General features: G+C 33.6%; 1 protein-coding gene across 1 annotated transcript; it reads left to right on the forward strand.

The window, feature by feature from the left end:
• Positions 1-6,085: 6,085 nt before the first annotated feature.
• Positions 6,086-7,021, forward strand: LOC143398465 (olfactory receptor 6C65-like). Its single transcript, XM_076855382.1, has one exon. It carries the CDS (start codon positions 6,086-6,088, stop codon positions 7,019-7,021), a length of 936 nt encoding a protein of 311 aa, XP_076711497.1.
• The last annotated feature ends 5,254 nt before the right edge of the window (positions 7,022-12,275 follow it).

Here is a 12,275-nt window from a genome sequence, read left to right on the forward strand (position 1 = left end):
TCATAGTAATCTCTTACATTTAACTATATTTTTTTCATCACCTATGGGACAGAAGGAACAGGGAAACATCACTAAGACATACTTCACACAAGGGACTTTTTATTCACAGAAAAGGGAAAAAGGAGGAGGAGGAACATGAAGTTCACCCAGAGATAATAAATATCTCCTCAGGGATAAGGTTTGAAAAAGAATGTACATGTGCATGGCCCCTGAGAATGGATCACAAATTGCACTGATGCTTTTACCTTGGTCTATTGGATCATTGATTTTAGGGAAAGAGGTGGATTGTCAGAACACAGGAGTTCAGAGTAGCTTCTAGATGAAATTGGTGCCCTTATTTGAATGGAATCAGGAAAAGACAGAGGGTGGAAGGAGGGAAAGAGCCTCTCCCCTTATCATGGAAAACTATATACCCCAAAGTCACACCCCTAGTGACCCACCCCCTTCAGGAATACCCTATCTGCTTACAGTTATCACCCATGTCTATCAAAGGGTTAATGCACTGATTAGGCTGAACCTCTCATGACTCAATAATTTTACCTCTAAACTTTTTTTGCATTGTCCTACACATGTGCTTTTAGGGTACACCTCATATCTAAACCAAAATACCCTGTAAAATCCTCAAGTCTGGGGGTATAGCCCAAAGGTAGAACACTTGTCTGATATGCATGAGGCCTTGGGCTCAATCCAGAATGGTACAATAAATTTTGAAAAAAAAAAGAAGTAGAAGGAATTAAAGAAAGAAATAAAAAAAGAGAAAAAAAACAAAACTTCTAAGAAGTTTATAAACAATTAAAAACAATTTATAAACAATTTCAGAAAAAAATATCTCAGTGGGAAATATTACAGTGTTTCTTGCTACATTTCTTACATTTCTACATTTCTTACTTCTCTACATTTTCTATGTTTTCACCACTTTAATGGAAAAAAATGTTGTGATAGTGAACTTTAGCACTTAAACATTTGTAAGATATTAAAAAAATAATCTCATCAAAGTACAAGAGGAAGGGATATTACCCAAGGAATAAAAACCATTGCAATCTGTCCTTCCCTTTACTGATGAAATGGAGCATGCATTTGATAGTCTGAGAGACAGCAATTTTGTCCTGGGCAATGGTATGTTATTTTCAATTTCTCATCTGAGGATTTATATAGTTAAAGGTTTTGTTTGGGTTTGTGTTTTTCATTAGTGTAAAAATCACAGAAGGAGTCTATTCTACCCACCATGCATTTTATGACTTCTTTTCTAGCATTTTTCTAGCTGAGGAGATACAGGGGTAAAAATGATTTGCAAGCACAAGTTTATTTTGGGAATATTGTATTTTCCTAGCTACAAAATTTTTCACATATATAAGAACAATATATTAATGAGAAGAGTAAATAAGAATGCCCATAATTTAAGGCCTTACCACAAAGAGAAAGCTACAGAAAAATAAAGAGTAAAGTAGAAATTTTGTGGAGAAGAGGAAAGTTGGCTAGAGTGTTACATGAGAAAAGAGTAAAACAAAAAATATATTTGAACCAAAACGCTCACTGATGGATTAACTCAGAAGGAAAATGCTCTCATTAAGAGGAAAAATAAGAAATTTTGTGTACTAGATTGCCAGGTACGAAAGATTCCAAAGCAAGTTGATGTCAAGCTTGCTGGATCTTAATGTGCTTCCTTACAAATCTTCCACTTGGGAGGCACAGTTAGTATGTTCTGTAATAGTATTCACTGCCATGTAACTAAGTACTACAAATTTAGCACTTTGTAAGAAGACATAGAAGAAGTTTCACGATATCTGTGAATAGAAAACCTGGATGTTCTACTATACTTTCACAGAGGCATCCTGTGGTCTGGGTCACTATCTTGAGGTAAAACTGGGGATCATGAGTTTACTTCCAGGTGAATTCAGGCTGTTGCCAGCACATTTATGATGGCTTTAGAATTCCTGAAAGCTTGTTTCTCCAGAGCCAGCAAGGAGAGAGGATGGAGAGCAACGAAACTGGCAAGAACCTTACATAATACAACATAAATCATAAAAAGGACATCAAATCATCTTTTTTTTATGTAGTACTGAGGATGGAATGCAGAGCCTGGCACATTCTAGGCAAGCACTCTACCACTGAGCCACAACCCCAGCCCTTCAAATCATCTTTGTCATATTAGAATTAAGCCTCTTTTCCAGTGCTGAAGAAGAGATTATGTAAGGGTATAATCCCAGGGGTTGTCAATCTTGGTACTTTTATTAAAACCCAAGTGCCACATCTTCAAAAGCAAATGTTTCCTAGAAGACTGGTGGAGAATGTAAAGAAAAAACAATTCTAAAACACCTTGCACAAAATATTTAGAAAGATTAGAAAACAAATGAAGGGGCACTTTTTTTTTTCTTTGTTCTTCAAATAGCAAAACAAACACACAAAAAAAACTTTCTTCCAAAATAAATGAAAGGGCACTTTTTTTGTTGTTAAAAAAAACACAAAAAACAAAACAAAACAAACAAACAAAAAAAAAACTTTTTTCCAAAACAAATGAAGGGATACTTTTTGTCTTTTTCGTTAAAAAAAAAAACACTTTTTTTCTTCTTTGAAGTTTCTCTTCAAATATTCTGATCAACCTAATTCACCAATATTTCTCCTGAATTCCCAAAGATATCCTGCCATAGAATGTCTAGGTAGATACAAAAACAATTTGAAGTACAAAAATAATTTAAATTCAGAATATGTGCCAAGCATACTGTGATCAAACAATTTAGAAGTTGAAACAATGTACCAGACCCCAAATTGTCCAATAGGAATAATCAGACATAGATAATGAAAGGACCACATGTGGAGAGAAGTGACTTGGATCATGGTCTCTGACTGCCTCGTGGCTGTGGCTGAGTTGCACAGGGAACTTTCTGTGCAAAGCTGCAGGACAAGATTGCCCAATTGCTATGGTGATGCCCTTCCTGAGGAGGCTCTGTGAAAAGGCATGAAACTATACTATTCTTGACCTTAAGCTCAAACACTAGCTGTCAGGGATAGAGAATTCTGAGCATGATAAGATAACCACAATGTCTCATAAGTGCTATGACATGCAGGCCTGTCTGGTTTGGAGAAACTTTCCCACAAATAACCTATTGATAATAAAACTCGAATAACAAACATGCTGTACTAGCTCCAAGTCATTTTTCCTCCTTCAGAGGACAGTGTCCCACATGGTCCCAATTTTCTCTCTAGAAGTGTTTTTGTCTGTCTTAATCTCCCATGTCCCTCACTGGTTTCTAAGATTCAGCTGTGCAGGTAGCAGCAAGCACATAAACTGTGCTTGGTTTAATTTACTGTGAAAGAAACAGTAAAAAAAAAAGTGATTAAGGTGCACATTTTGCTTTTGAGTTAAGTGAAACTTAGTTCATGAGAGAGAGAGGGCTTATACCATGAATGAGAATCAAGAATCAATAGTTATGGAAAACAGGTGAGTTGCATGGCATATAAAACAAAATTGTGGAGGTGATTAATAGTAAAGGACTATGCTAAGTTGTATGTTTTTGTTTTTTGTTTTTTGTTTTTTTTTTACTGAGAGAGAAAGAGAGAGGAGAGAGAGAGAACTTTTTAACATTTATTTTTCAGTTTTCAGTGGACACAACATCTTTATTTTTTTTATTTTTATGTGGTGCTGAGGATCAAACCCAGCGCCCCGCACATGCCAGGCGAGCGCATTACCGCTTGAGCCACATCCCCAGCCCAAGGTTTTTTTTTTTTTTTTTTTTTGAGACTTTTTTTATTTGCCAATTTCATTAGCTTTATGTTTATACTGTACTATCAGCTGTCATTGTATTTTGCTGATGTGTCTATGTACTAACTTTCTTCTGCCTAAAATACACACTCAATATGCTTTTATCAACAAATAAAATAATTGATTTGCAAATTTAATATTCTGTGGCTTCTTCTCTTGCTCTTTATAATTTTGTTACATTTTCCATGCTGTGGGGTTATATTACTTTGGTAGACACTTCTTTCAGATTGAAAGAAAATGATATTGACAACAGGAAGTCCAAATTAATTCAAGACTGTCATGTCCTCACAGTTGTTGCTGGTATTGCATATTTCTCTGATATATAATGTTGAAAAAACATAATTTCTACAAAGCGTAATTAAAATTACTCAGCTTTTCTTTAGGGTGCTGTCATCAGTACAATGCTCTCCAGAGACATTTTAATTATGCTCTCCAACAAGAATCCCCTGGGTCTGTGTGGAGGAGAAAAATAAGCAGATAAAAGTAGTTGGCTTATTTAAGAAAGAATATTTATAAAACCAAGTTTTCTAACTTGAAGGTCAACTAAGTAAAAAAAAATACAACCCATCTTTTGTACAAAAATTGATAAGAAATGGGTAAAATATATTAGAAGATTTTCTTGTATCCCAGGTCAAGACTTTGTTCTTTTTATAGATTTTTGGGAAACAAGAGACTACCAAAAACGTAATCTTGGATCATACACTTGGCATAGCCCTTTACTATTAATCTTCTCCACAATTTTGTTTTACATGCAGCTCACCTCTTTTCCATAGCTATTGATTCTTGATTTCCATTCATGATATGAGCACTCTCCAGTTCATCAATTAACTTTCACTTAACTCACAAGCAAAATATGCAGCTTTATCAACTTCTACTTGCCTGCTTCTCTGTAAGTATTTTCATAATAAACTGATAAAGATTCCACTTTTTTGCTCCTTTTGTTCTTTCACTTTCTTCATTTCTATTTTTCTCTCTGTCTCTCTTGTTCCTTTTTTATTCCTTTTTTCTTTCCCACTCCTGTCCTTTCTTTTTTTCTTTCATTCTTTCACTCTGTGAAGCTTTGCCACACCCCAGGAAAGCATTATCTCTAGCTCTGTAAGCAGTTCTAAACTGTCCATTTTTTTTCTTTTGCTCTTAAATAATTGGTACCAGGGACCCTTTTATTCAATGACAACTTTTGAAATGCTACCTGAGTTTCAGGCTTACAGACTTTACATGATTAACCACTTGAGAGTGCCCTCAGAGCTTCTGGTACTGACCAGGACAACAGATTTCTCATCAAGTCACAAACTCTTTTCCTAGATCATAAATTCCAGAGATTTTTGGATACATTGCCTACATCTGATTGTAGCAACTTCTACCAGTACCTGAAGTTATGCCCCACTCCATCAGAGTCTGTCTGATGTTAAAAATAGATTTTCTATTGGAGTCATTTCTACAGTAATTTCACTGTATATAACAAGGATCATGGGCTCAGATTCCACTTATATGTTATACAAGTTTGTCATTATGTAAGAAAGTCACAGGTACACACAACTTGAGAAGTGCACGAAAAACTCTGAAAACAAAGCATCAAATGTTGTGACACAAAGAAAGCAACCTACAACTTGGTATCAGCGGTCCAACTGCTACCCATGATATTATCTCAATGTAAGTGCATTTTTATTGCTTGCTTCATTTGTTTTTCTCCTTTCTAATCATTGTATAACCTACAAAACTCAACTTTGGTGCACAGAAACTCATCTATACAGGTATAATATTTTTGATTAACAAAAGAAAAAATTTAATACTTTGTAAAAGTATGAATTTGTTTCTTTAGATAATGTATTGGTTTTGAAGGTCCTTATTTATTTACTACATGATTCTCTATACATTTGAATGATGTTAGATATCTGAAAAGCTGAAGAATTTATAAACTGTCAAAAAGTTTCATTTTCAGAAAATAAAAAGAACTTGTGATAATAGAGATACTATTTTTACAATAAATGAATATTCTACATTTTAAAATTTCTACTTATTTTTTACACACATATGATCAGATTTTTTAAAGAAAGTGGAGTATATTTGATAGGTATATATTTCTTATGCAGATGCAATTATTAAGCCTAGATGGAGAATAACTTATATTAAATGACTGGTGATGTATAAGGCAGATAATACAAGTTATATTTTTGTATGTGTCTAATATATACATTCAAAATTTGGTATACCTTAGAGGCTAAATTATTTTTTCCTTATAGGCCTTTTATGTTTCCTCCACTCAGGAGTCCTAAACTCATTAAAGAATTGTTTCTTATTTTTTATTTTAGATCCAAAAATAAAGAAATGAAAAATCATACATCTGCAAATGAGTTCATTCTTCTGGGATTAACAGATGACCCAAAGCTAAATGTTTTCATTTTTCTGTTTCTACTTTTCACCTACATACTGAGCATTACTGGAAACTTAACAATTATCACCCTCACTCTGATAGACTTGCACCTAAAAACACCCATGTATTTCTTCCTCAGGAATTTCTCTTTCCTAGAAATCTCATTTACCACAGTTTCTATTCCTAGATACCTGGTCAGCATCATAACAGGGGATAAAACCATTTCCTATAGTTCTTGTGCGGCTCAGGTGTTTTTCCTCATACTTCTTGGTGCAACAGAATTTTTCCTTTTGACTGTGATGTCCTATGACCGTTATGTGGCTATCTGCAAGCCACTGCACTACACAACAATAATGAACAGCAGGGTCTGCACCCTGCTTGTCCTTGGTTCCTGGCTGACCGGCTTTCTCACCATCTTTCCACCTGTGATCATGGGACTACAACTGGATTTCTGTGACTCTCACATCATTGACCACTTCACCTGTGACTCCTCTCCTTTGCTCCTGATCTCCTGCACAGACACATCCTTACTAGAGCTCTTGGCATTTCTCTTGGCAATATTAACTCTCATTATAACCTTAACATTAGTGATTCTGTCCTATGTGTTCATCATTAAGACAATTCTGAGGATCCCCTCTGCTGAGCAAAGGAAAAAGGCCTTTTCCACTTGCTCCTCACACATGATTGTTGTCTCCATTTCTTATGGAAGCTGCATTTTCATGTATGTCAAAACTTCAGCCAAAGAAGGAGAAGCGTTGACCAAGGGCATAGCTGTGCTCAATACCTCTGTTGCCCCAATGTTAAATCCTTTTATTTACACCCTAAGGAACCAGCAGGTCAAACAATCTTTTAAGAACTTTGTCAAGAAATGTTTGTCAAGTAAATTTTAATGATAAATTAATTAATTGTCTGGACATTAAATGGAATGTCACATGCAATGCCATATCAACTCACTAATCAACTACCTTTGCCTGAATGTTGTGTTCTACATTATTACATTTCCATCTCAGTTGTAATAGTTAGCATTTTACATTTATGTAAATGCCCTGAAAGTTTTTTGAGCATGATTTTTTTAAATTTTTTGTTTTTAGTTGTAGATAGATACAATGCCTTTATTTTCTTTATTTATTTTTATGTGTTGCCTAGTGCCACATTCATGGAAGGCAAGCACTCTGCAACTGAGCCATATAACCCAAGCCCCTGAGTATGAATGTTTTGATGTCATAAAAATAAAAATGACAGTTAACAAAATTACCAGAATTCGGGTTTTAGGGTAATTGAGGAACTTTTTTTTTGAGTACCAAGCCAACGTTTAGCAAATATTATCATGCCACTCTGAGAATTATTTTTTGAGGGCATAAGCAGAGTACTAAAATAAACTCTTCTTTGAGTTAATGTATTCTAGTATGTTTCTATTTCTCTTCCTATCTCTAATTGTTCTCACATTATGAATATTGTCTCATTCTATTTAATGCATATGTATTTGTCTTCATTGTGAATTAAATCCTTTATTGTTGTAGTGCATTTTAGTTAATGCTCTTTGACTCCAATTTCAAAGTTATATAGCAAGGATGACTGATATTTCTAGCAGGCTCCAGTATGCTCAGCAGGATACATTTTTAGTGAACTACACTAATGGTTGCCCCATATCCCATTATTTTTCTTTAATTTGCTATTTCTGATCCTGGATTTTATCTTAGAGGATTTGTGTGTGTGTGTGTGTGTGTGTGTGTGTGTGTGTGTGTGTGTGTTTGGAATGACACTGTCTTGTCTTTGGTTTTGCTGGATCTGATGTCATATTTTTGTGGCACTTTAAACCCCTATGCATTCTATCATCCTTGCAATTCTCAAAATTCTAATACACTGATGATACCTTAAACTGTTTTTCAGTGTGTATATTGTGTTATTCTTTATATTTATACTTTCTCTCTCTCTCTCTCTCTCTCCCTCTCTCTCTCTCATACACACACACACACACACACACACACACACACACACACACTTTGACACTCTGGAGTGTGTGGGATTAGGAATGTTTAAAATATTCTCTCTTTGGTATAATCCTTTTCTTTAAGAGGTTGTTAGTTATAACTTTAAATTTGTAAGAAGAAAATTTTGTTCCATATTCATCATTAACCACTTTGCAATATTCTTCTACAGACATGCATCTACATGTGAAATTATTTAATTTACTATGGGAACACTGCCTTCCTATTCATTAAAATTCTCAGTGCTTTAGTTATTTTTTTCTCCTCCTCAAAAACAATGAGTGTTTCTAACAAAGTTTTATAGAAACAATGACACACCTAATAAAAAATGAAAATTAACACATTTATACTGAGAGTATGAATATTTAAAACATCCATATATCTTGGCCAAAATATTGATTTTGTGTGATTGCAAGAAATGTTCTGCTAAATTGATAGCAACTTCCTTTTGAATGGATATATTCACTGGAATTTCTTCGTAAGCCTCATAGACCTGAATTTTTAAGCCCATTCAGAATTAGGTTTTTGTTTCTATTTGCTTGACAAGTCCTTTTATTTTTACAGTAGTTTCTTTGGTGATTCTGTATAAGTGTGAGTTTGCTTTGTACCTTTTGATGTAGATATGACTCAAGCAATATGGTATGCAGAAGTCTAGCTCCTTTAGTGCATATGTGAATAGAGAAAAGATGTACTGTTAAATCTTTAACAATGAAATGTTCATCCACAAAAATGCTAAGATATAAATTTTGTAATGCAACTGTTAATAATAAAGCATACAAATATACTTTTTTGCAAATTTCATATATAGAATTCATTTTTATACAATGTTTTTGTTGTTCTTTTCTAAACATAAGTTCATAAGAAGGTAATATTTGCAGTTTAACCACAGTTTGACAAACTGTATTTCAATCTGCCCTTTCTCTGTCTTTAAATCTGATAACATGTAAGGTTTGAAGAGTTGTTGAGATTAATTTTGGATAAATATAATTATGTTTACAGAGTTTATTTAAAATTGTGACTTTGCTCATTGACTGCCTACCAAAATTTTGAAAAGGTTAACACTGTGACCCTATCCTGTATTCTCAGAATTGAGGACAAAGTGGGCTGTGTTAGGTTATTGAAAATAGTTGTATTTGCTGTAGGCCTGAATTTTTAAATTATGCACATTGTTGCAATTTTATATGTTCTTTAATAATATATTATCTTAAATGTACATTCTTACATGCTCTTTTGACCTATAAATAACAACCAGATATAAGTAATATTATACAAAACTTTTTTCTTAAAATTAGAGCATATTCATCATTGATAATTTATTATGATATACATAATACTGACAAAAAATTCTAAACTTATAATTATTTTGTCTAGAGTTCCAGTTATAGGACAAAATTTACAAAGCAATGAAACAATATGAGACTTTTTGTATTGTTATAATATACAAGCAGAAGAGCAAAAGAGAATATCAGAAATGTAAAAAAGAATGTAAATATGAAATGGTATAATCAGTGTTAATGTTATATGTATACTATGTTTATGTATATACATAAATGATAAAGATGCATAGAAAAATAAATATTGAGAAAAGAAATTTATATTGAATAAAATGAAGCAAAATTTGATACTCTTAATCAATCAAAATTTATCTAAATAAATTTATTCCACAAGTCAAAAAGTAAAAATTAATATAAATTTTTCAAAGTAAAATTATTAAGAAATATATACTTTTCCTCCTTTCTTTTTTTCCCTTTCTTTTTTTTTCTTTCTCCTTCTTTCCTTCCATTTTTCCTTCCCTTCTTTTTTTCTTATTTGCAGGTCTAGATGTTGAATCCAGGGAGCTCTACCATCGATAGTATCATTGAGCAATAATTCTCAACATAAAAGAATTTTTTTTTCTTTTGATACAAGGTCTTGATAAGTTCACCAAATTGGTCTCAAATTTATGATAATTTGCTTAGATTCCAGAGTAGCTGGGAACACAGGCATGTACAACCACATCCTATACAATGTTTTCGTTTCTAAGTGATGCTATAATTTAAAAAAAATTACAGAAATGGGGTGACTTAAGATATTGGATTTTAAGGTGTCTCACTGCAATTTCCCTGAGTTGTTGGAGTTCAGTGAGCTTCTTAGATATGTAAATTCATATTTTTCCCCAAATTTGAAAATTTTAAAGATTATTTCTCAAATACTCACTTTATGCCTTTCTATTTCCTTCTGGCTTCCCATAATGCATGTTTTGGTACAGTTGATATTGTGCAAGATCTGTAGGCTGTGTTCTCTTCTTTATTCTTTATGAGGAATGGAAGCACCACAAATATGTTTGAAATCATATCATGAGTTGATATTCACTTTTCTTTTTACCAATAAATGTTCCAAAATTTAGAGCATGGCCATGTCAAATAAAACATTAATTAGAAATTCTGGGATTTATAGATTACTCAGCATTATGATCCGTGATATTCTCCTTTATGATAATCACACATTTATTGTGTTGAAATGGAAACAGGACCATCATCATTATATTAACACTACCAAATGTTCATTTGAAAATTACCACACATTTTTTTTCTGGGGAATTTCTCTTTTGTAGAAATTTTGTTTATACCATCGCATTCCTAGACTTCTGATTAGCATTGTTATGGGGACACAATCATTTCCTAAATTCTTGCCTGGCAATTTATTGTATTTTATTTTATTTGTTTTGTTTGGTGTTTTATTTAATGCTTTGGCAAGCAACAGAAGTTTTTCTTCTGTCTGTCATTCCCTATGATCACTATGTGGCTATCAGCAAATCTCAGTATGAAACATCTATTATGAGGAGCAAAGTCTGTAGCAATCTTGTAACCAGCTCATAGATAACTAGTTTTATCATTATGTTTCTCTCAGTGATCTGGGGCCTCCAGTTGAATCTCTGTGACTTCAACACAAATGAAAAGAGTCCATCAGTGACTCTTCTCCTTTTTTGATGATTGCTTGCCTGCCACAAAATTACTAAAGAACTTAACATTTTCCTTAATAGTCACACTCATAGTATTTTAGCATTGTTGATTCTTTCCTACATACTCATCCTTGGACGTCTGAAGATTCCCTCTGCCCTGCAAAGGAAAAATAAATGCCTTTTCCATTTGTTCTTCCCCTATGATTGTGGTATTCATTCCTTATGGACTTTGCATGTAAAAAACTATGCCATCATGGAATAAGGTGGTGGGTGAGTAGAGGCCAGACCATATTGATTGCTCTGCCTTTGAACTGGATCAACAATTGTGCAGCTCCATAAGGAGACAGGAGAGCAGAACTGTATTCCAACTCAGCCAAAACACAACAAATAATGGAGTTTTAGAAAAATTAGAGAGTTGCAATGGTGGGGTGAGTCTGAGTAACAATCTACAAGAGCACCTGGAGTGTGGCTGCTCAGAGGAAATGGAGAACTCCCTTTCTGAGTGCAGGGAGGAGGTGCAGATATCATAATGATCTCAAATATTACAGACCACACCAATCAGACATATATGCAATTTGCGATTTTAAGTATAGAACTGCAAACCTCCATACAAGCAGATCTGCACTGGAGAGGTTATCTGAACTCCCTGTTGAAGACAGTGAGAACTGGGACAAGGATTGCATCTTAAAAAGGGACAAGATTATTTGTAGAGAGCAGGAGCGATCTATACCCCTTTCTGCATCTTCTATGGTATTCTTGACATCCCCAGGACCCAGAAGACTACAGCAGTACATTTCTCATTTTTTTCCTCCCTTTTTTCTCCTTCTCTTTCTCTCTCATTTGAATGGCAAATCCCAGTACAATAATAAGACCAGATGGAGATGGGAAGCAAAGGAGATAATATTGGGGATTGAGACTGAAAAAATAACATTATATTCACTTATGAATATTCAAATGAACCATATAATTATATAAAACTATAATGTATGCATAAAATAAATTTTTAAAAAATTCAACAGGAAAAATGAGTCCAAAAGAAATATGATAGAAATCTTGCAAAATCTCACTATTAGAAAGGGGGAAGAAACTTTTTTTTTGGTTATAAAAATTATATCCTTCACTAAACGTGCTCTTAAAGTAGACAATCAACCTAAGTCACCAGTATTTCTCCCCCATTTCTACAGATTCATTTTTCGTATCACATCCAGGTAGATA

Source organism: Callospermophilus lateralis, chromosome 4 (assembly GCF_048772815.1).
Source record: "Callospermophilus lateralis isolate mCalLat2 chromosome 4, mCalLat2.hap1, whole genome shotgun sequence".
Taxonomy (NCBI): domain Eukaryota; kingdom Metazoa; phylum Chordata; class Mammalia; order Rodentia; family Sciuridae; genus Callospermophilus; species Callospermophilus lateralis.

What these genes read in the sequence shown, in the direction of transcription:
- LOC143398465 (XM_076855382.1), top strand. Translation starts at nt 6,086, where the DNA reads ATGAAAAATCATACATCTGCAAATGAGTTCATTCTTCTGGGATTAACA.